This window comes from Erpetoichthys calabaricus, chromosome 6 (genome assembly GCF_900747795.2).
Source record: "Erpetoichthys calabaricus chromosome 6, fErpCal1.3, whole genome shotgun sequence".
NCBI classification, from domain to species: Eukaryota; Metazoa; Chordata; class Cladistia; order Polypteriformes; family Polypteridae; genus Erpetoichthys; species Erpetoichthys calabaricus.
In genome coordinates, this window is record NC_041399.2 from 204,621,054 (window position 1) to 204,646,081 (window position 25,028).

Below are 25,028 nucleotides of genomic sequence, written 5' to 3' on the forward strand. Positions count from 1 at the left end.
ACAGAACACCCTGTGATATTATAATTCAATGTGATCTTTCTTTACTCTTGTTTTGTATTATAAGAAAACAAGTTACTTATGAATTAATAAATAAGAATTATTAATCTAATCAAACAAATATAATCTAATGAAGATATAAAAATTAAAAGAATGTAATCTCTTTATAATTAATGCAATGAACTTTGAGAAAACTGCTTAAAATGGGTTGTAACTGAGATGGGCACATTCTTTAGATAATGTAGGTGCCTGGTACTGCTGTTTGTTATTCTGTACTCCTATGTCATAAATTTAAGATGTCCCCTAATCTATGGATAACCTCAAAATGAACTCTTATGTTTTTTTTCTGTTCTCTCTTTAGCTAAATGAACAAGCTAGGTGATAAAAGGGGTTCACAGTTTTTTTCTTTTGGAGTCTGCCCGCATTCTCCAACAGGGCAGTCTCACAGTTTTTTTACTCACCAAGAATAAAGAACAAAAGAATAAAGAAATTGTTTTTTATTAAAAATTGGTTTTAGACTCCCGTTGTTGATTTCGACTTCAGCACTCACACTATCTATCTATCTATCTATCTATCTATCTATCTATCTATCTATCTATCTATCTATCTATCTATCTATCTATCTATCTATCTATCTATCTATCTATCTATCTATCTATCTATCTATCTATTATATAGTGCCTTTCATCTATCTATCTATCTATCTATCTATCTATCTATCTATCTATCTATCTATCTATCTATCTATCTATCTATCTATCTATCTATCTATCTATTATATAGTGCCTTTCATCTATCTATCTATCTATCTATCTATCTATCTATCTATCTATCTATCTATCTATCTATCTATCATATAGTGCCTTTCATATCTATCTATCTATCTATCTATCTATCTATCTATCTATCTATCTATCTATCTATCTATCTATCTATCTATCTATCTATCTATCTATCTATCTATCTATCTATCTATCATTTTCAAAGCTCAAAGAACCAGCTTCATATGCAAAGAACCCTCCCAAGAATTGAAAGGGTATTTGTGTCAAGCATGTGTTCCCGGAGAACCACACAATAGTGGGTCTCATAAGTCCTGCTCTTTAAGTGCCTGATTGTCTGTCTTTCTCTAATTCACACACACACAACAACACACAGTCATGCACCCTCTAACCTGCTTCTCAAGATGGCTCTGCCCCTTTTGACAATATCTCAGTCTCTCTCTCTGGTCCATGCAGCCCAAGTACAATTTTCATGCTAAAAATGCTACTATATTTTACTACTGCTGTTATCTTTATGACAGCATATATTTTAGGTATACAGTATAGTATTATAATCTTGGTAAAGCACTTTTTGCTGCATTTAGTATGTGAAATGTGCCATATAAATTATTTTCATTTATCATTTATGAATTAATATAATTTTTCCTTTTTGATGAGCACCTGAAGATCACCTTTCAGACTCTGCTGATGCTTGCGATACCACTCTGGTGCGAGAGGGGGTGCTGTTAATAGCAGTTTCATCTCCATTTCCTTTCACAGATGACAAGAAGATGTCCAGTGAGGGCAAATGAGATAAGCCCACACTCTTTCCAACTGGGCCATATATAGATTTGAATTTTTCCAGGAGAAATGGTCACATTTGGGAACCAGGCCTTTTATATGAAGGACCTGGCCTGCTTGATTGAACTTTTCATTTAAGAAGCCCTGTTGTCCATACAGACACTTATTATGTTTTTTTTTTTCTATTGTTGTGCCACCAAGCGCTTGGCTAAGTTATATTTTTTGGATTCTGACATTAAACTGGGGGGCCTGGTTGGTTCCCTAGCTACTCCTGAAGGCTCCTCGGTTTGTTTGTCCCCTGACAATGTAAATGCATTTGGTTAGCCACTGAAACACTGATATGCAGCTTTTAACAAATCACATATACTTTTAAGACCAGCAGGTTTGAGTAACAATTTAATTTATTAAAAATACTAATTTTCTCCCAGATTCAACGAATTTGATAACAAGTTATTTGGCATTCCTGAAGCAGAAGTGGAAAGAATGGATCCACAGCAGAAACTGTTGCTGGAATGTACCTTCCGAGCCCTGGAGGATGCAGGAATACCAATGGAAAAAGCTAGCGGGACCAGTACAGGCGTGTTCATTGGTGAGAGTAACCCTACTCAATGCGTTACACAAAATACAAGATTTAATCTGGCAGCAATGTCCAGCTAGTTGATGTGTCCAAGCTTTTTTGTGAGAGCAGAAGAACCGGCAGATGATAAATGCTGAGCTAGACGTGGTAAAAGACAACCAGAAGCTGAAAACTGAAAAGTCAAAACAAAACCAGGGAGACAAGTGTCAATAGGCTGAGCACAAAATACGGGACTCAAAGATGAAAAACAAATCGTGAGCCAACGAAGCAACCGTAGGGTTAGGCCTAAAAGAAATCAAGCTAACAATCCACTAAAAGGATGTAATGAGACATTGTTTATGCACTGATGGATAAGAAACAAAGGGCACGTAGTCAAATTTATACCGCCACTTCCAGTGGCATCTCAACTATTATAGCGTGGTCATGTGACATAAGAGATCATCCAAACTAACTTTGTCAATTCCTATTTGAATTGGAAATAAACAATGGGTATACAATCTTGGAGTATCAAAGCCCTAAATGGATAAAAACATATGTACAAATTAAGTATATTATCCATCCATCCATCCATTTTCCAACCCGCTGAATCCGAACACAGGGGTCTGCTGGAGCCAATCCCAGCCAACACAGGGCAGGAACCAATCCCGGGCAGGGTGCCAACCCACCACAGGACACACACAAACACACCCACACACCAAGCACACACTAGGGCCAATTTAGAATCGCCAATCCACCTAACCTGCATGTCTTTGGACTGTGGGAGGAAACCGGAGCGCCCGGAGGAAACCCACGCAGACACGGGGAGAACATGCAAACTCCACGTAGGGAGGACCTGGGAAGCGAACCCAGGTCCCCAGGTGTCCCAACTGCAAGGCAGCAGCGCTACCCACTGCGCCACCGTGCCTCCTAAGTATATTATGACACTGACTATTTGTCATAATTATACGTGACTATATTTGCATTTTGGGTTATTTTGAGTTTTTTTTTTTATATTGGAGGATCTATTTCAAGGGGTTTTGATTAGATTTGTTTTTAATTTTGTTATGTGTTTATGTGACATGGGAATCGTTTTACACGACCATGACAGTCACACCCGTAATTGTAAGCGGATACAACGCTGTAAGTATGGCAGCAGTTCTGTGTGGCAGCATCCCTTGGTTAGATAAACAAAAAAGATCTTTAAATGTAGTTACTTTCAAGTAGGTGTAGCATTAGTTTCCGTTCATTTTTTTGAAATCCTCTTTTGATCTCAACTTCTGATTATTGTTTTTGCCCTTTTTCCCTTTGTGTGTCCAGTTCAGTGTCTTTCTGGTTAATATGGCTTTCAGGTTTAACTGCAACTCAAAATCGTGTTGATATCTCCTGGTCATTTTCACTCACAATAACCCTCAGAGACGATGTCAAGTTAGACCATGAGGTTTCTATATCACTTGCTGATTGTGATACTTTCTGTGTGACCTTGTCACTTAACATGAATGTGTCCCAACATGGACATACTGTAAGTGATTGTTTGGTCATTCAGTGTGGTCCAGAAGCTAAGGCTCTCAGTTGGAAACCACATGGCCGACAGCAGTTTCAAGGTGAGGAAGACAGAGGATTGAAGTGAAGGTAGCTTATACTCACTCATGGCATCATGCTGTTTAGCAAAGGCTAGTAGGAAATCCACTGTACCCCGTAAAGGTGACAATATTAACCCTATAAGCCTATAATTTGGCTGCCAGTTTGATTTTCACCTTTGACTTCTGCGGTGGGTTGGCACCCTGCCCACGATTGGTTCCTGCCTTGTGCCCTGTGTTGGATGGGATTGGCTCCAGCAGACCCCCGTGACCCTGTGTTCGGATTCAGCGGGTTGGAAAATGGATGGATGGATGGATGTTATTATGCTTATTATTTAATTTATATGTGTTGTGGGGTACAGCCCGGACACAGACAGGCAGACATGATGGTTTTACCACACACGTGTTTATTTACAATAATATTTACAGTAATAGTGCACAATCCAGTGCCAAAGCACCATTCACCCCTTCAAGTCCTCGGCCACACTCACAATGCCTTTCTCTCTGGTCCGCCTCCACTCCTCTCCTCCCAGCTTCGTCCTCTTCCACCCGACTCTCACCCTGACTGGAGGGAGGCGGCCTCTTTTATGCACACCCGGATGTGCTCCAGGTGCTCCCCGGCAATCTTCCACTGACACTCCTCAGTGTGGCGGAAGTGTCGGCTGTGTACCCGGAAGCACTCCGGGTGTCCCCTCTTCTCTTCCCCCCAGCACTTCCTGGTGTGGCGGAAGCGCTGGGGTCCAGGGTCCCCAAGGCATCAGGGCACCCCCTGGCGGTGGCCACGGGCCCCTACAGGGTAGAGCTTCCAAGCTCTGTACCCGTGGCCCCCAATACAACCAGGGAGGACACCCCCTCGTGTCCTGGAGGAGACACAAGCCCTCCTCCACTCCTCCTGGGCGTCCCGGCCGGGCATGGACACCCGCCAGGCACCACAGTGTTCATGCTTCTACTGTGGGATGTTCCATAATGGGTGGGGCCACCTGTCCATCTCTGTCAAGGGGCTGTCCTCAACTCTATAAAGGCTGAGAGAACACACATTCCTTTGCGGTACGTTGTATGTATATGTTGGGTTCTGGTAAGCTCTCTTTTGATTATTGCTGTGTACTGGATTTTTGACTTATTTACTCTGTTTTTCTCTTTGGGAATTGTGCATTTTGGATTTGGTTACCACTGGATTGCCTATTCTTGAAGGTAACTCCTTCTGTGCCTTTTGTGCTCCTTGGAGCATCATTTTGCTGCAGGGCATTTTTGTGTAATTATTGTGTAATCATTTTCCCATGTGCCTTGAGCATGGGAAAGGCGCTATATAAATAAAATGTATTATTATTATTATTATTTTTTCAAAGATTCTTCATTTGCTGTTTTTGTTACACAAGCTGAAGGATTACTGACATTTCTACTTCATTGGGCTTTTTGCAACAGCTTTTGGGACTTTGTTTGGAGGATGTTCCAAGCTCACAACACACTAATTTTGGTTTTGTCAGACAAGAAAACCTTGTTTCTCAGTCTGGGAGCCGTTTAGGTACCATTTTGGAAACTACAAGCAGGCTTCAATCTGTCTTTTACTGGGTAAAGCCTTCTGTCTGGTCACTCTTCATAAAGCCCAAATCGTCAGAGTATTGCATTGATGATTGTCCTTCTATAAGTTTCTTCCTTCTCCATTGAGCTCTTTGTCATTTCTGTTACCAAGGCCATTCTCTCACTATTGCTCACTTTGCACTATTGCTTAGTTTGGCCAGACAGCCAGCTCCAGGAATTGTTGTGGTTGTTCCACCCTTTTTCCATTCATGGAGGCCATTGTGCACTTGGAAGCCTTAAATACTGCAGAAGGTTGTTTCTTCTCTCATTAAACTGTGTAGAATCCTGCCTGAATTCATAATAACATCTCCATTTCTTATTTTGTTCCTGCAGGCCTCATGAACCGGGATTATGAGATGATTTTGAACAATGTGGCCAGTACCATCAATCATTACAACAGCACGGGGACAGCCATGAGCATAGCGGCCAACCGCATCTCCTACTGTTTCAACTTCACTGGGCCCTCTTTGGCAATCGACAGCGCCTGCTCTTCGTCTCTGGTGGCCCTGCACTATGCCTGTCAAGCTATAAAGCAAGGTAAAAAGAAGTTATAAAGTGTGACACTTTGCATGGTGGGAACTTCACTGTATGACAACAAAATTAAAACAGTTGTCATTTCTTATTAAGGTGTGATGTTATCAGCATGTGCTAATAAATGATGATTTTAAAGGAAATCAAACCAATAACCAGAGGTTGGTAGAGTAGCCAAAAAGAGTAGCGTTACTTCAAAATAATTTTACTCAAGTAGAAGTAAAAAGTAGTCATCCAAAAAATTACTCAAGTAAGAGTAAAAAAGTAATTGGTGAAAAGACTACTCAAGTATTGAGTAACTGTTTGAACATAATAAATTATTTATTTTTTAGAAATGTTGTAATAAGACATACACAAATATAAAATAATGTGCAAATTCTGTTATTTCCAAATAATAAAAAATGAGTACAAATAAATAACATCTTTACAGAATAAAGATGCACAAATAACACAAAGTTCCAAATCTCAGTTTTCACAACAAAGCTTTTGAAGCCAATACCTAAGTATATGTTTGAACAGTGCAAACTACTTACAGTGACAAGATAACCTGTACACTAACAGAATAATACTGCTTATTCATTTTGTGGTGTAGCGGGTCCGCAGCTTCAAAAAAAAATAATGCCAGTTTCAAATCCATAAAGCCGTGTCCCTCTCTGTAGGCGCAACTGCACGACCGCGGGGAGTTAATGAGGTAGTTGGAGCGAGTCACACCTGCACGTGCGGGTGCGATTATTCTCGATTGCTTCATTGGCTTTCTGCGGCTTGTGATTAAGGCCCACGGAGACGGGAGTGTATATATACGGGTCGGCACAAAAAAAAAGAAAGGGGGAATCAAAGAAAAGAAAAGAGTCTGTAGGGGACCGGCATCGTCACACACTTGCCCTCCAAATAGCACAGCTGATAGAAAATAACATTAGAACAAGGCAGCTTGTGCACGTACAAGAAGTCTCACTTTACCGTGACTGTCTGTGTCTGTGCATGTTTGGTTAAAACGTGCTTGTTGTTCACTCAGTGAAGTGCTGGTTAAGCTTCAGCAGGAGTTGGCTCTCAAGGTTCTTGCAGTGAAGCTGTGACCGTTTAGCAGTAAACAGGAGCCCCGCATGACTAAAAAGTCTCTCATGGGCTGCAGACGCAGGAAGTTTGTGTGTGGTCATGTGACTGCATGGCTATGTCTGATTGGTGAAACATGGACATGTGATTATTGTTGCTACGTCTAATTGGTGAAACAATCATGCAGTACATCCACTGGCGACTTCTCTCTGGCAAAAATGCAGCGCATCCATTTTCCAACACACTGAATCTGAACACAGGGTCACAGGGGTCTGCTGCAGCCAATCCCAGCCAACACAGGGCACAAGGCAGGAAACAATCCCGGGCAGGGTGCCAACCCACCGCAGGACACACACAAACACACACCAAGCACACACTGGGGCCAATTTAGAATCGCCAATCCACCTAACCAGCATGTCTTTGGACTGTGGGAGGAAACCGGAGTGCCGGGAGGAAACCCACGCAGACATGCAAACTCCACACAGGGAGGACCCGAGAAGCAAACCCAGGTCCCCAGGTCTCCCAACTGCGAGGCAGCAGCGCTACCCACTGCGCCACCATGCCGCCAATGCTAATGTTTAAATGGAAAAAAGTAACGAGTCGAGTGTTGCCCAATGTAGCGGAGTAAGAGTAGTGTTTCTTCTTCACAAATGTACTCAAGTAAAAGTAAAAAAGTATGGTGCAGTAAAACTACTCTTAGAAGTACAATTTTTTTTTAAGTTACTCAAGTAAATGTAAAGGAGTAAATGTAACTTGTTACTACCCACCTCTGCTAATAGCTGAAAAATGACAAGCGTGGGAGAGTTTTCACATTTTTTTGGTCATTTGGTATTGGTATGTTCACACACCTCGAGATGATTATAAACTTACTCATACATCAGGATTGTACAGCCTTGTTTACTTGCAGCATAAGAGCTCAGAGCAAGCCTTAAATATTTGAATAATCAGATGGCTTAGTTTCAGTTTTACTTTCCTTATATAACAAATACACATGAAGAGTTATAGTTTTTCTCAGTTGCTTATAATCTTTTTCCACGTCATCAGTGCATGTTGTCAGTTCTAAAGACACAGGAGAGAACAGCAAATATTTTTGCACAGCAGTCAACTGTTTCACATTGTATGTATGTCAGTCCCCAGTGTTAAGGCACTTTTTGCAAAACACCAGACACAGTGAACATTTCATAGGACCTCACAGTCTCAGGTGTGGAAGAAATTAAATTGGAAATATATTACAGTTTTTCCCAAACGTTTAAACACATTTCCAGAAACTGAGCCGCAGTTTCTCAAAACCCTAAACCCAAACTGAAAAGAGTGAACTTCTTTGTCAAAACTCCATAAATTTCTAGCAAAATGTAATACAGCACTAAAAAGCCATGTTCTATCTTCTCAAAACAGATTCCTTCCACCAAAACAATACCCAGAGCTGCTATGTGTTAATGTCTTACAGAGCATCAAATAAATACTGACATGATAAATTCAAAACAGCACCATCAAAAGTGTTCATGCGTGTTTTGGCTTCATTAGACCATGTTACATATTCAGATTCATCCATCCATCCATCCATCCATTATCCAACCCGTTAAATCCTAACTACAGGGTCACGGGGGTCTGCTGGAGCCAATCCCAGCCAACACAGGGCACAAGGCAGGAAACAAACCCCGGGCAGGGCGCCAGCCCTCCGCAGGACACCCACACACCAAGCACACACTAAGGACAATTTAGAATCACCAATACACTTAACCTGCATGTCTTTGGGTTGTGGGAGGAAACCCACGCAGACACGGGGAGAACATGCAAAGTCCACACAGGGAGGACCCAGGAAGTGAACCCAGGTCTTCAAATTCATACAGATGTGTAGAAATAAATTTCCTTTTTCTCGTTTTGGTTAAGTGATGGGTTTTTTGTCCTGAAATATCATTTACAGTACTACATGTAAATGCAACACAAATGTTACCTGTCTTGCATAGTATGTAGCAAAACTTACTGTAATAATTTCACCTACTGTATTTAATGTAAGTACAATGAGAAGCACTACAAAGAAAGTAAATCAGTGCACAGTTAGAAAAAGGTAACAAAGAAATATTTACTGCGGTGGGTTGGCACCCTGCCCAGGATTGGTTCCTGCCTTGTGCCCTATGTTGGCTGGGCTTGGCTCCAGCAGACCCCCGTGACCCTGTGTTCGGATTCAGCGGGTTGGAAAATGGATGGATGGAAGAAATATTTATACATTACTGCAAGGCAAAGTGTCAAGCTGAACTGACAAAAACAATTGTAAAATGCAATGAAACATCACTCTGCATCCCGCCTCTGATCCCAGTTAGGCTAGGGGACCTCATCCAAATCAGCTGCAATGGTCTCCCTGGGGGAAAAAAAGCCTTGCATGGTGGATCCATCTCTAGCATTCATCTGAGTAGATGTTATCATGTGCCTCCTCCATTGACTGGACTAGTGCCACACACTCATGGGGTCTGCGTTTGACCACTTTCCGCTTCCATGCTGAAAGACATTCCTCTATTAGATTCAGAAATGGGAAATATGGTATACTTTGACACATGATTGAATTGTTCTCCCAACTGAGTTTGCACAGGTGGAACATGAGTGAGAGTAATTGGTAATCAGCAAGAGCAGCATTTGTGGGTGGCAAGTGGTCTGGCGACTGCCCCAGGCCCCGTGCCTAAGCAGATTTGTCAAGTTATATTCTCCAGTATAGATCAACCATGTCTCAAGACAGGCTTTGCAGTCTGGCGATCCTATCTATAGAATTTGACATTGCAGATCCAGATTACACTATGAAGATGTTATCAACGACTTTTCCAATCGGAAGGCAAGAAAAGTGGATTTTCATCTCTGAACCTGGAACCCAGTAAGAAATTTCATGATGATACCTCTACGTTAATTTCTCACTTCCTGTCGAAACACTGAAACTCACATTTCATTTGTAGGCCATAAACATGTCTGAATATTAATGAACAAAAACACATATCACTAATGATAAACAGCTGACATGATATCAATATGAGTTATGACTATGATATCCTGCATATCAATTTGGGTACTTTTCTAGAGGAGGCCCTGCTAATTTCCATATGACACCGCATCTCACTTCGCACTGTCGTGGTATTGTCATGAATTATGAATTACACTTTTTGAATAGATTATGTCATTATATTTTGATAAAGTTCACCTGCTATCTTGCAAAAATATAGCTGAATACTGTAATGTGAAAATCCGGTGTATGTTAACATTATTTTCATTAAATTTGTGTGCAAGTTTATACAGTCCACACATACCGGTAACAGTGTTTGACGTAACCGGCTCCGCCTGGGCCGCCTAAGGGTGCCTCTGGTAATCAGGGTGTTACATTTTGAAGGCCAGTGTTTCTAGGTGAACAAAGTGAGCTAAGTGATGCAATTTGTGTTCAGAAATTTGCAAAACTGTGATTTAGAATGATATTTGATTGAGACCAATGGAATTGTGCTTAGAGTTCAGCTGTTTGGAGTCATGTTGTTGATACATGAGCTTCAAGTTTTCAGAATTGTATGTACAGTTCCATTTTTTTGTGTGTATAAAATGGGAAAACACTGTAAAGGATGAAATCTTGCCCTCAACTATAACCTCCCTGACTCAGGAACCAGGCAGGAGGAAGCCTGTCCATTACATCTTTTATTACTCTTCAGTAAATGATGAAGAGGGAGCATTCATCACAACAGTCTGTTACAGAATGACCAAAAAAGTAAGGGCAATGGTTCGTTTTATAAACACCTGAACTTACATAATAGTGCTGATCAATATGTACATTTGCTCTGATTGGTTCGTTGACTGAAATAACTTATTCAAATAAAAGTCTATTCTACTAGACTCTTGATGTTCTTATATCTCTTAAGTTCCGCCATTATTCTTGAAATCTCTGTGTATGTGACGACTGTCTAATATTGTTGTTTACAGGACATCTGCTGATCTCTGAATCATCTCCCAATACATTTTATGTATTACATCAACCATTCTCCTAGAACATTCTTGTCTTTTATTTACTTAACCATTTCAGTAGCTCTCTTAATGATATTTCTAAAACAAATGCTTATATATTTCAATGTGCACGGCAAACCAAAATACTTAACTATTGTTATCTCCAAATTATTCTCTCACACAGGTCAAGCAAATCCCAATAAAATGGCATGGGTGCTAAGGCCCTTTCCTACTTCAATTGGCCTTATCTTGCAACTGATGATACACTTGTTGCAAATTTGTCTCTAAACCAATCAACATAGGTGACAACACATAAAAGGGGGTAGATGGTGTGGTTTATTTGTTAATGTAAAATGAAACGAGACAGACAACAACAACCCCTACGACGGTGTGATTGGGGAGAACAAAGAGAAAGAGGAGTACCTCCTGGAAGGGGTGGCCATAGAACAGTGGTCTCGGATGAAATCAGAGCAACTATTACAGACCATGTGATAAATCATGGCCTCTCATTGTGTGAGGCTGGTTTGAGTGTGTAGCCAAAATGTTCTACATTCATGTATGGCCTCAATTATTTGGACGTTCTGGAGAGAGAATCAGTAAGGCACCCAAACTCACATATACTGTGTTTGCAGATGTGCACACGTATGCTACACTATCTCTGCAAAGCATAGAGTAATTGAGCTTGACATACATCTCTGTGGAAATGCAGTGCCTTCACAGAATTGAACTTAGACCTGCTGCTGGTGGATGAGGCAAAATCTTTACTGTCGCACAAGAGGCAGAGGTTGTTGAGATGGTGCTGAGGAACAATGACATTGATTTAAGAGAAATACAGATGGCTATAATTGCAAACCATACAACTTTCAACCACATTGATACTGTCAGTGCCCTGCGGTGGGGTGGCGCCCTGCCTGGGGTTTGTTTCCTGCCTTGCTCCCTGTGTTGGCTGGGATTGGCTCCAGCAGACCCCCGTGACCCTGCACTTAGGATATAGCGGGTTGGATAATGGATGGATGGATGATACTGTCAGTATATTCACCATTGATTGGGTCTGGAAATGTCATAACATCAAAATGGAAGAAACCTAAAGAGTGTCCTTTAAATGTGACAGTGAGTATGTAAGGGAGCTGAGACATCAACATGTGGTTGATATAATAATGTTGTATCATTTTATATTCACTGCATGGTGTACTCTATATAGAGGTTTGGTTCACTGGTTCTCTCAAGTGTTTCACTTTGTCCTGTCTGTTGTGATTACAGAGAATCATGGAACTGGAGTAAAATGCTGTACCATGCAAATTTCTTTATGGATGAAGCTGGTTTCAATCCAGCCATGACCAAAAATCATGGGGTGAATGTAACCGGCCGTAGAGCATCAGTTTAAATACCAGGGCAAAGAGGCTCACATACAGTATTACTCTTTGTTCAGCCATATCAAACAATGGTCCTGTAGCATACATCTCAACAGCAGGTCCATATAACTCTGTTAATCTCTGCCATTTCCTTGAAGAACTTTATAGAAGTTTTGTGTATTGTGCTTTTCTTTTGTCCAGGTGACTGTGAAATGGCAATCTGTGGAGGAGTGAGTTGTATTCTTGAGCCAAGGATATTCGTCTCCCTCAGCAAAGCAAAAATGATATCCCCGGATGGTGTCAGCAAGCCTTTCTCCATCAAGGCTGATGGTTATGGGAGAGGAGAAGGCTGTGGCATTGTCCTACTCAAGCCATTGGAACAGGTAATTTTTGCATTTCAAAACTTTATTTAAATTTGGAATACATGGAGAAAGACCTTCATTTGCAATGCAGCCAAGCATTATAAACATTCAAAATAATACAGAAATCAATCAATAAAATTACTTAAAATAATCAAAAACTTTAAGATAATCTGAGGCCAGGAGCAGTCTGCTTCTCAGGTTTTGAAGAGTCAGGTATACAGGCAGTCCCCGGGTTACGTACGAGATAGGGACTGTAGGGTCATACTTAAGTTGAATTTGTATGTAAGAGGAAACAGGTACATTACTTTAATAAATGTTATTGTTGACCGACTGTAACCAAGTGCTCTGCCAATGAATGATGGAGTTACACCTCTTTCTGACCTTTTTATTATTTCTACTTTATTTTCAATGGTGATGTTTTTTCTCTTCTTTACTGTAGCACCAGCACTTGCATCAGATTTGTGTTTCAGAGACATTCTTGAAGGGTGAAGACAAAAGTTTGAGATGAGCTCTTCTGCACAGCACTGTACACGCTATCACAGCAGAAAGGCACCAGTCGTCAACACGTCTGATGTATAGGGTGGTCCAGATCTAATTATGCAATTTTCATTACGCTAAAACTTATTCAGTTTATTACATAGAAAATCACCTGAAAAATCCCGGACCATCGAGAAGTGTGCGAACTGACGACACGAAGAATCGTCTTCGCGCCAAACTGGAATCGTCCCCGCATAAATCAAAGTCATCCAGACGATCTGGATCTGCAGAATTAGATCTGGACCACCCTGTACTGACAAGAGACAACTTCCTGCTATGTGCGTAACAGTACAAGCAGGCTTGCTATTGAGAATGAATGGGGGCAGCGAGGGGCGGTTCATCACCAGCCCCAGGGCCGGATTTTCCTATAGGCTAACTAGGCTTCAGCCTAGGGCTTCAAGATCAAGAGGGGCCTACATTCAAATTGTTATCAAAATTAAAATTACACTATTCTAAAAACAGTGAACACTAAAACACTGAACCGAAAATAAGGAGAAATTCTACGCATATGACTAATAAACAAACATAAAAATGTATTGGTTAATCACAGTAATGATGTATTTTATTATCTGTCATGTAATTTACAACCTTAAAAATGGAAGGTGAAAGGGCCTCACAAGTGGAATAGCCTAGGGCCTCTTTTCATATAAATCCGGCCCTGACCAGCCCACATCACAGTCACCTCCGCTACAGTATGCTGCCTGTAGTGTCCACCGCACCACCGCCCCCATTCAGCACGCAGCCATCCGAGGCAGACTACAATGCTACCCCCCGCCTCCCCGTTCACCCTCAATGTCCTCCGTTCAGCCACAACAGGTTGACCACTTGCAGTGGGTGCCGGGCAGTGAAACCGCTTGCCGCCGGGAGCCGCCAGACGGATACTACACTACGCGAGCAGCGAAATCGACCCCCTCCAGCCTCGGTTCAGCCACCGCTTGCAGCGTCCCCGTGCCGAAAGATGTCGGAGCGGCAGTTACTGAGGCGCATGTGTCACAGCTGCGGCCCAGTTCGTATGTTATAGGTCGGGTGTCCATAACCTGGGGACTACCTGTACCTGGTATCATTGAGTTCTATGTCAATTTTTTGATACGGTGGCTCTGAAGTGCTAGCATTCGAAAATGTAAAGATGTGTGGCACACAATCAAACGAGGTGGAGTGAAAAAATTAAATGCATTGGCACATGTACAATCAGAAGGATGGCAGCTTTTAGAGGTGATGTGCACAAAATCACAAAGCTGGCAGCATTAAGGGTGGTTTATGCTTGATGTGTCCTCGTGGGACACAAGGGTCACATGGTGAAAATGAAGTCAGACATCCTGGAAAACTTCCACGCATGGCTGTCGTGCAATGGGTTTTTTTACAGTATTTTTTTTTAACTTTGCCACATTGAGAATGTGGCCCTCTGCATCCATAGTGGTGAATTTTTGAGGTGAGGCTGGTTATATCAGTGCCACAATGATGAATGTTGGGCTGAATATTATGCCAATGGCCATCAAAGTGCAGGATAGACCTGCAAAAATATTTGAAGTGAATCTGCTCATCATGCAGGTCTCCTCCACTCATGAGAATATCACAGTCGGCCCTTCATATCGGTGGGTTCCACTTCCATGGAAATATTTAAAAAAAAAACAACTTCAAAAAGTTCCAAAAAGCAAAACTTCAAATTTCCCCATGCCGAAGTGATGTGTGGGCATACGTTGCTTTAGCCTCCTGCCTACCTGAGGGATAAGATAAGATAAGATCAGATAAAATAAGAAAAACAAAGAGATTTACCGAAGCAATTTCAAATAAACAATACCATTGACCTGTTGCTGCCATCTTTAGGATATGTAGTGCAATTGTTTTAGTTCAGCTAACATCAGTCTGTTTTTTTCTTAAAAATTTATGGGTAGAAAATCAAACATTTTACTTGCCTATATTCTAAATTTGACTATACCATAAATAACTGCACATTTTTGTGGAACTATAAGAAGGTGATTATCAACTGTAAACTCGTCTCTCGTCAATTTTGTTTTCAGGCGTTGAAAGATCTTGACCATATCAGAGGCATCATAACATGCAGTGCTGTAAATCAAGATGGAAGAACAGTAACGCCCATCACCAGGCCATCAATGATGCAGCAGGAGCAGCTTCTACACAGCATTTATTCCAAACATGTTGACCCTTCACACATACAATATATAGAGGCTCATGGGACTGGAACATCAGCAGGTGATCCTACTGAGGCCAGCAGCATCTTTAATGTAGTTGCTAAATGTCGTTCAGCCGGCTCCCCGACCCTTGTCATCGGTTCCGTAAAAGGTAACATTGGACACACTGAATCTGCAGCAGGAGTTGCAGGGCTCATCAAAGTCCTCTTGATGATGCAACACGAAACCCTTGTTCCATCCCTCCATTATTCCAAAGACAGCGCCAGCATTGACGCCGAAGCTCTCAACCTTAAAATTCCAACTAAAGCAGAGAAATGGGAAAGCAGAGGACCACTGGGTAGGGCCGCAGGAGTGAATAACTTTGGGTTCGGTGGAACTAATGCACACGTTGTGGTGCGGCAATACAAAGAGACCCGGGTTCTGAATCACCATGTTGAAAAGGGGTTGAAGCTGTTTGTACTCTCGGCAGCCTCGGAGAAAGCCATTCATATGACAATGGCTGACACCGTTAGGATAATTGACAGCAGTGCCTCATTAGAGCTGCAGGACTTGGCCTATACGTCTGCATGTAGGAGAAGTCACACCAAACACAGGTACCGAAAAGCCTTTGTCACACCGACTCTTGAGAATTTAACTAAGCAGATCCAAACAGCAGCTAATATGAAAATAGCAGCTGCCAAATCCGATCAACACTTAGTGTTTGTGTTCTGTGGAAATGGAGTCACCTACAAGGGGATGTGCAAACAACTGGTAAAAGAAGAAAGCATATTTAGAGAGAAAATTATTGAAATTGAAAACATTTTTAATAAATATGCTTCATTTCATCTTCTTGACCGGCTGGAAAATGAAAAGGACTATAATGATTTTACCAAGCCAGAAATTATCCAGCCATTGCTGTTTGCCATCCAGGTGGCCTTATCGAGCCTTCTGAGTCAGTGGGGTATAAAGCCGAATGCTGTTCTAGGACACTCCGTAGGTGAGGTTGCAGCCGCACATTGCTCAGGTCTGCTCTCCCTGCAGGATGCGGTGAAGGTCATTTACTATCGAAGCATCTTGCAGGCCAAAGTCACTGGAGGGAAGATGCTTGTTGTCAGCAACATTGCTGTTTCTGATCTTTTAGGCTTTGTTAATTCTTCTTCGAGAAAAATCAGCATTGCTGCCTTCAACAGCCCTCAGTCATGTACCTTATCAGGTGATGCAGAGTCCATAGATGACATTCACCGGGAGCTGTCATTGGCATTCAGTTCAAAGAACATTTTCTTATATGTCCTTGATGTGCCGGCTGCATACCACAGTCCTATGATGGATCCTATTTTGAAGACGGTTGAGGAAGAAATTGGGCTTCTAAAAACTGGGCCAATGACCACAGACCTGATTTCTACAGTAACAGGACAGTTCATTTCCACCGGGGATTTTACCACTGGTCAATACTGGGCCAAGAATGTCCGACAACCTGTGTGTTTTGAGCAGGCTGTGAAGTCAGTGACTTCTAGCAAAAAAGATGTTGTATTTGTAGAAATCGGTCCCAGAAGGGCACTTCAAAGGAGTATTATGGAGATCTTAGGCTCTGATGCTTTAATATTTCCTACTGTGCAACCAAGTAAGGACTATGAGAGTCTGCTTACAGTCGTGACGAAACTTTTTGAATTGGGTTTTGACATCAGCTGGGAACAGTTTTATCAAGGGAGTGAGACTCTACCAAGCCCTTACCCAAGGTACCAGTTTGATCATGTCAAGAAAGAGGTCTCTTCTAATTCTGAGGGGCAAACAAACCAAAACATGTTCAACACTTTCCATCCGCTCCTTCATGGTGCGAATCATGACCAGACAATAATCACATGCAAGAAGTTAACAGATGTGGTACCATACATATATGAACATAAAAACAATGGTGTCGCTATAGTTCCAGGATCCTTCTATGTGGAGATAGCTTTGGCATCCACCATGGCTAATCAAGAGACTAAACTGCCTCTAAATTTCCTTCAGCTTGAAATCAAATTTTCTAAACCCTTTACCGTGAATCAAAACTCAATGCCCCTACAGGTACAATTAGAATCAGAAAATGGAGTAACTGCTTTTAAGATATACTCTTCTGAAATCACATATGCATTAGGCAAAATACAAATGAATACCAAAAATATTACAGAGGAAAGACAAATCGCAGTGGACAGTGTTTGCACCCGGTGTGAAATAATCGTGACATCTGAGACGATTTATGAGAAGTTATCTAACCTGGGTTTCCAATACAGAGGAGTATTCAGGCAACTTGGCAATATCTATAAAAAAGAAGAGTTCAAAGAGGCCATTACAAGAATTCGAATACCAGACGAAATTCAGAAAGAGATGTACAAATATTTCTTTCACCCAGTAATTTTAGATTACTTTTTACAAATGTCGTCCTTTTTTGTAGTAAGTGTCTCCAAATCCAGGCCTGGATTTCCTTCAGCAATAGGTAGCCTGCTTATATCTGCACCATTGCAGAGCGAGATGTTCATATACATGAAAGTCACTAAAACTAACGATAATTCTGCAGAGGTGTGCGGATGTTTTACTGATACCAACGGCTTTGTCTTAGCTGAACTTAAACATGTTCAGATTACGTTTATTGGCTCTGGTCTTTCTATTACCCATAAATTTACTTTTCAAAATGAATGGGTAGATGCTCCTGAGGAACAGGTCTCACAAAGTCATCCGAAGTGTTTAGTGTTTGCTGATCAGCTGGGGGTGGCACAGTTGGTGAAACATCATCTTCACCCAGACTCCGTGTACATTTCAAGTAAAGATACAGAATTAGCCATGGTGAATTTTGGGCAATTTTTTGCCTACTCCGAATTCACAGAAATTTTATTTTTCTGGGGAATCAAAATTTTTGATAAGTTGCACCCAGAAAATGTGCTACAGCACTTAACAAACTGTTGTGAAGCTTACCGTCAGATCATTGTTATGCTAAGTGAAGAAAAATACAGCTGCACAATTAAAGCGATCACCTACAGAGCCTCCGAAGATACGGTCGATCAGATGAGCACAGGATTTGCTCTTTGGGGAATGTCCCGGGCATGTGCTGCTGAAATTTTTCATCTTTCCTTTCAGGTGATTGATATTGGATCTGTAAATAATGAAGATATTGTTTTGCTGGGAAAAGTAATTACTTCATATGAGAGTCAACAATATCCAGAAGTTATGATCAGAAAAGGCCGGATTTACCATTCAAGCATCAAACGGGCAGTTGAAAAAGAGGTTTGGAGTAATTCAAACCATCAGACAACTTTAGATGTACGTAGCTTTGCCCTTAATACGACAAATCCATACGGACTTGAGCATCTGCAAGCCACTGTATTTACTGGTAGCAATAATAAAACTCTCTCTATTGACGGAGTGGAGATTCAGATAAGCAAGATATGTCTCCATTCCTCTGATTATTTTCCTGTGAGTCTCAATGCTTTACGCTTTGGTGAGACAATGTACTGGACCCAATACTCCAACGAAAACCACCAACTCTTGTGTCTTGACTTCAGTGGCATTGTAGCAAATGTGGGAAGTAAAGTCACATTTCTGAGGCCTGGAGATCATATCATATCATGCTTTCCAGTGGGTGCAGCTTCTAGGGTTCTCCTTCCTGAATCGGTTTGTTACAAAAGTTGGAATATTCCATTTCTGAAAGAAGTTCCTTGTGTCTCTTTCTTCATATTAGCCTGGGAAATTCTAGTAAATGTCTTACCCACAGTCAGACCTCCGAGGCAAGTGGGGATAATTTCCTCCTTTCCTCAGTCCACTCTATGCAAAATTATTACACACGTGGCAATCAAATGTGGTATGCGCACTGAAATTATTAGAAAAGGAAATTCTGAACAGTTAATTAATAGTGATGCTTTAATTTTGTTCAATCCTACTGAATTTTCATCTGTTAGAAACATTTTAAGTATCACAACTGCCAGCCATATTGTTATCGTGTGTAACAGCGACCGGACCTTTAATCTCCTGAATATGCTTAGGAGTGACAATGAACATGTTCACATTCACGTTATTCAGCTGATGACAATTTTTCAGAAAACCTACCTTAGGAAACACAGCAAATCCATTTTCAAGTGGGTGAAGTCCTTGAAGTTGGAGAAGTCCTTGTTAGACATCCCTACCAAAGTTCTTAAACCTGATGGACACAATGGGAATGAGGTGGCACAGAATCAAAGATTAGACTCTTATTTTATGGCCAAGACAATACAGTTGGTTGTTCTTCAGGATGATTTCAAAAGAATTTCCAAAATTCCTCTATTTACCCCAAATAAGCAGCTTTTTCGATGTGATGGTGTATACTTAGTAACTGGAGGACTTTCAGGTTTGGGATTCGAGACTGTAAAGTTCATTGCCCAGCATGGAGGTGGATATATTGTCATTCTCTCTAGAAGTGCTCCGACACCAGAGAGACAAGCAGATATTGCAGACCTACAGACCCAGTTTGGAGCAACCATTTCTAGTATTTGCTGTAATGTGGCCATTCCAAAGGATGTGAAGCAGGCAATCAGTGCCATTAAACACACCTATCCCAGTGTTACAATACGAGGGATCTTTCACAGTGCAGTGGTCCTGCATGATGGATTGATTCACACTTTGAGCAAATCTGACTTTGAGAAAGTGATGAGACCCAAAGTTGCTGGGGTGTTAAATCTTCATAACACAACCAGACGATGCAAGTTGGACTACTTTGTGTGTTATTCTTCCATCGCTTCCTTTTTAGGGAACTCTGCTCAAGCAAATTATGCGGCGGCAAACTCATTTTTGGATATGTTTTGTCATTACCGAAGGCGGATCGGTTTACCTGGACAGTCAATTAACTGGGGAGCTCTAAATACCGGTCTGCTGTTGAACAAAGACAAAATTCAACAATTCCTTGAGCAGAAGGGTTTGATGACCCTGGATGTACCCGAAATTCATGAATGTCTGGAATACTGCTTGGTGCAGAGCAACCCACAGATAGTCGTGTCGAAGTTCAATTTTCAAAATTTGAGCAAGCACTTCCTGTCCTCCAATGTTTACCTCAGGCAGCGTTTGCACCCAGTCATGGCAGAGGAAATCAAACACTTAGCTGACACATCCGAGATTTCCCAGGGCAATTCCATTTCTAATCTTGAAAATTATGTAATAACGCTGCTCTGTGACATCTCTGGTCTGGATTTAGAAGAGGTGAAAAACGATACTTCCCTTTTAGCATTTGGGATTGACTCTATGCTTGCAATGACTGTGCAAAATCGCATATTTCAAGACAGAAGTGTAAATGTACCTCTGGTGAAGCTCATGGACCCAAACACGACAGTGTCCATGCTGGTGTCACTATTACAAGAACACCTACAAATGGAAAGAAGAGGACTTGAATAACATTGTGGAGACATAGTTTTAAAGTTTTTAAAATTAAAAGTAAAGTTTTTACATTGAAGATGACCCACTTAAAGATTCTCCAATGCTGTTTCTGTCCTAGTGTCTATATAAACACAGGAAACTCCAGTTCCTGTTTTACAACTTGCCTGAAGTTGCCTCGAAAGCTTGCATATTATAATCAGTTCAGTTAGTCAATAAAAGGGGTCATTTTGCTTGACTTTTCATTGCATCCATAATGGCTAACATGGTACAATACCCTACTACTACAAAGTTTTATCCAGCAACAGAATGTAAAAGTCTACTCCCGTTGAGGTTTGCTGGAAATAATTTTATAAAATGTATTCAATAGGATCAAATTTCCATTATAATTAAATAACTTGTGTTTTATACATTATGTATGAATGGTTGGAAGTGTATCAGACTTTTGTATTTCCTCTTTGAAGCTCATGTACTTGTATACTTTGCTGCTCCCATAATCGGAGTAGTGTTTTAATTTTTTTAATTTCTTCTTTGGCCTTGAAGACATTGAAGGAACCAAGAAACCAATGGGTTCATTTAGTTTAGACGCATTGATAATAATATATAAGAAGTAATTACGTTTTTATGAGTTGGCGCCATTTTGTTCATGATATGGGCACTGCCATTGTGTACATATGTGATGAACTTGAGAGTTCCAAAGCACAATAAGCACAAAAATAGCTCAAAATGCCCACTAGAATGGGAAACCGTAATACCCTGGTTAGTCACAAAAAAGGGCAACACAGAATCTTTGTAAATAAGAGATTTATTTAATAAAAATGTCATTTGGAATGCTTTGTGTGTTATTGGCTATTTCTTTAACATCTGCATCTCAAAGAAATACATAAAATGCAACAACTGAAAAACTATACATACACAGTCATATGAATAAGTTTGGGAACCCCTCTCAGCCTGCATAATAATTGACTCTCCTTTCAACAAAAAAGATACCAGTGGTCTGTCTTTCATTTCCTAGGAACATCTGAGTACTGCGGTGTTTTCCGAACAAAGATTTTTAGCGAAGCAGAATTTAGTTGTATGAAATTAAATCAAATGTGAAAAACTGGCTGTGCACAAATGTGGGTCCCCTTGTCATTTTGCTGATTTGAATGCCTGTCACTGCTCAATGCTGATTACTGGCAACACCAAATTGGTTGGATGAGCTCGTTAAGCCTTGAACTTCATAGACAGGTGTGTCCAATCATGAGATATAAAGGTATTTAAGGTGGTCAATTACAAGTTGTGCTTCCCTTTAACTCTCATCTGAAGAGGGACAGCATGGGATCCTCAAAGCAACTCTCAAAAGATCTGAAAACAAAGATTGTTGAGTCTCCTGGTTTAGGGGAAGGCTACAAAAAGCCATCTCAGAGGTTTAAACCATCAGTCAACTGTAAGAAATGGAATCAGGAAATGGAAGGCCACAGGCACAGTTGCTGTTAAACCCAGCAGGTCTGGCAGGCCAAGAAAAATACAGGAGCGGCATATGAGCAGGAGTGTGAGAATGGTTACAGACAAACCACAGATCACCTCCAAAGATCTGCAAGAACATCTTGCTGCAGATGGTGTATCTGTACATCGTTCTACAATTCAGTGCAATTTGCACAAAGAATATCTGTATGGCAGGGTGATGAGAAAAAAGCCCTTTCTGCACTCACGCCACAGAGTCGCTTGTTGTATGCCAATGCTCATTTAGACAAGCCAGATTCATTGTGGAACAAAGTGCGTTGGACTGATGAGACAAAAATTGAGTTATTTGGTCATAACAAAAAGCACTTTGCAGGGTGGAAGAAGAACACCGCATTCCAAGAAAAACACCTGCCACCTACTGTCAAATTTGGTGGAGGTTCCATCATGCTGTGGGGCTGTGTGGCTAGTTCAGGGACGGGGGCCCTTGTTAAAGTCGAGGGTCAGATGAATTCAACCCAATATCAACAAATTCTTCAGGATAATGTTCAAACATCAGTCACAAAGCTGAAGTTATGCAGGGGTTGGATATTCCAACAAAACAATGACCCAAAACACAGTTCGAAATCTACAAAGGCATTCATGCAGAGGGAGAAGTACAATGTTCTGGAATGGCCGTCACAGTCCCCTGAATTGAATATCATCGAAAATCTATAGGATGATTTGAAGCAGGCTGTCCATGTTCAGCAGCCATCAAATTGAACTGAACTGGAGAGATTTTGTATGAAGAATGGTCAACAATACCTCCATCCAGAATCCAGACACTCATCACAGGCTATTGGAGGACAGCGTCTAGAGATTGTTAGATTAGCAAAAGGAGGCTCAACTAAGTATTGATGTCATATCTCTGTTGGGGTGCCCACATTTATGCACCTGTCTAATTTTGTTATGATGCATATTTCATATTTTCTGTTAATCCAATAAACTTAATGTCACTGCTGAAATACTACTGTTTCCATAAGGCATGTCAGATATTAAAAGGAAGTTGCTACTTTGAAAGCTCAGCCAATGAGAAACAAAAATCCAAACAATTAAGAGAGGTTCCCAAACTTTTTCATGACTGTATAATGTTATCTGTCTGTCTCTTATTAGATAGATAGATAGATAGATAGATAGATAGATAGATAGATAGATAGATAGATAGATAGATAGATAGATAGATAGATAGATACTTTATTAATCCCAGGGGGAAATTCACATACTCCAGCAGCAAAAAAATATTGACCTGAATCAACACAGAAATATTACTGTTGAAATGCTGGTGCCCCGTGTGCTCAGTGCATACCTACTACAGTATATTATAAAACTCTAAGGTCTATGAGTCCAGTCCCTGTAAGCAATCTCTGAATAATCAGTTTGGCTTTGGTGATGTGACAAAGGAGGAAGTGCAAGAGTAGAGGCATATGAGTCACACTGAGAGAGACGTTGTTGAGATTTAAATCAAGGATCAATATGCCTTGTTGTTGGTTTTAGAACTTGGTTTTATTGACTATTAAAAGGAGTTGCTTGACATCTTTTTAAGTGGCTTATAGAGGCACTATTATTTTACAGGCCTCTGCTTTTGTTTTTAATGTGGGTGGTTTGCTTTTCACTTGCCCTGTTTTCTATGAACCAAGGACACTATGTTTTATAGGGAACTGAGTAAACAAGCTTTTGTTTTGGGACTTGGCACTTTGCTGGGCCTTCTGGCTGACTAAAGATCAAATAGGTTTCTGCAAACACTCAAGGCCCTTAAACTTAAAGAAAACTAAGTAAACTTGCATGCTAGTGCATAAACATTTTAAACATATAAACATTTTTTTAATGGCATTCAGTTTTTATAGATTAAGGCTTATGAATATTCTAAATGATCGAATTGAAAGCAAGCTGCATTGTGTTAGCTAAGATTGAGCTATACAGGAGTTTAAGAGTTAAATATGAAAACAGCCGTTTGCATTCAGCTCTAGCAGCTTAGCTCTTATCAGTAAAGCTGCGTTCTGTGCTCACCAGCTCAGCTGCCTATGATTTTAGACTTACTGGATGCTACTGCAACAAGCAATTATTAATTGAACAGTTCAGTTTCTCATATGTGGGTCACCCTGGTTCCAACTTAATGATGAGCATTGATCAATTAAAAGGCCTCCAATGTTTATTAGATCAAGATTAGGAATGTGAAAATGTGAGAAATGTAAAACATGATGGTCATCTCTGGGCCAGGCAGCAAGGTAGTGCTGCTGCCTTGCAGTTAGGAGACCCGGGTTCGCTTCCCGGATCCTCCCTGCGTGGAGTTGGCATGTTCTCCTCGTGTCTGCGTGGGTTTCCTCCGGGTACTCCAGTTTCCTCCCACAGTCCAAAGACATGTAGTTTAGGTGCATTGGCGATTCTAAATTGTCCCTAGTGTATGCTTGGTCTGTGGGTGTGTGTGTGTGTGCCCTGTGGTGGGCTGGTGCCCTGCCTGGGGTTTGTTTCCTGCCTTGCGCCCTGTGTTGGCTGGGATTGGAAACAGCAGACCCCCGTGACCCTGTAGTTAGGATATAGCGGGTTGGGTAATGGATGGATGGATGGATTTTCATATAAACAATGTAGCTCAAAGTGCTTTACATCATGAAGAAAGAGAAAAAAGACAAAATAAATAAGAATTAAAATTAGGGAACACTAATTAACATAGAATAAAAGTAAGGTCTGATGGCCAGGGAGGACAGAGAAAACAAGACGGCTGGAGAAAAAAATAAAATCTGCAGGGGTTCCAGGCCACGAGACCACCCAGACCCCTCTAGGCATCCTACCATGAACTGAGACGGCTTTACATGCTCTGCAATTATTTCTTATGCTCTGCAATAAAGCCTGAAATAAATTCTGACTGCCTTTCTGAAGACTCTGCTCGTTTTTTCTGAAGATTTCTCCACAACAACATCTTCAAAGACAAGGAAGTCTAAAAGCAGACAGGATGAGAAATACAGCTTGTAAATAACGACAGGGTCT

General features: G+C 41.0%; 1 protein-coding gene and 1 long non-coding RNA gene across 2 annotated transcripts in view; both read left to right on the forward strand.

Annotated features, from left to right (window-relative positions):
• The window catches only part of LOC127528400 (uncharacterized), a 38,862-nt gene extending 17,551 nt beyond the window's left edge, over window positions 1–21,311 (forward strand). Inside the window, exon 2 of the long non-coding RNA XR_007935287.1 lies at window positions 21,176–21,311. This is a non-coding gene — a long non-coding RNA (uncharacterized LOC127528400). The remainder of the gene's footprint in view (window positions 1–21,175) is intronic.
• LOC114653155 (uncharacterized) lies at window positions 1,988–21,311 on the forward strand. Its single transcript, XM_028803321.2, has 4 exons — window positions 1,988–2,145; window positions 5,601–5,804; window positions 12,368–12,549; window positions 15,084–21,311. The coding sequence occupies exons 1-4, from the start codon at window positions 2,040–2,042 to the stop codon at window positions 20,583–20,585; spliced, it is 5,994 nt and encodes a 1,997-aa protein (XP_028659154.2). The 5' UTR covers window positions 1,988–2,039; the 3' UTR covers window positions 20,586–21,311.
• Window positions 21,312–25,028: the final 3,717 nt, after the last annotated feature.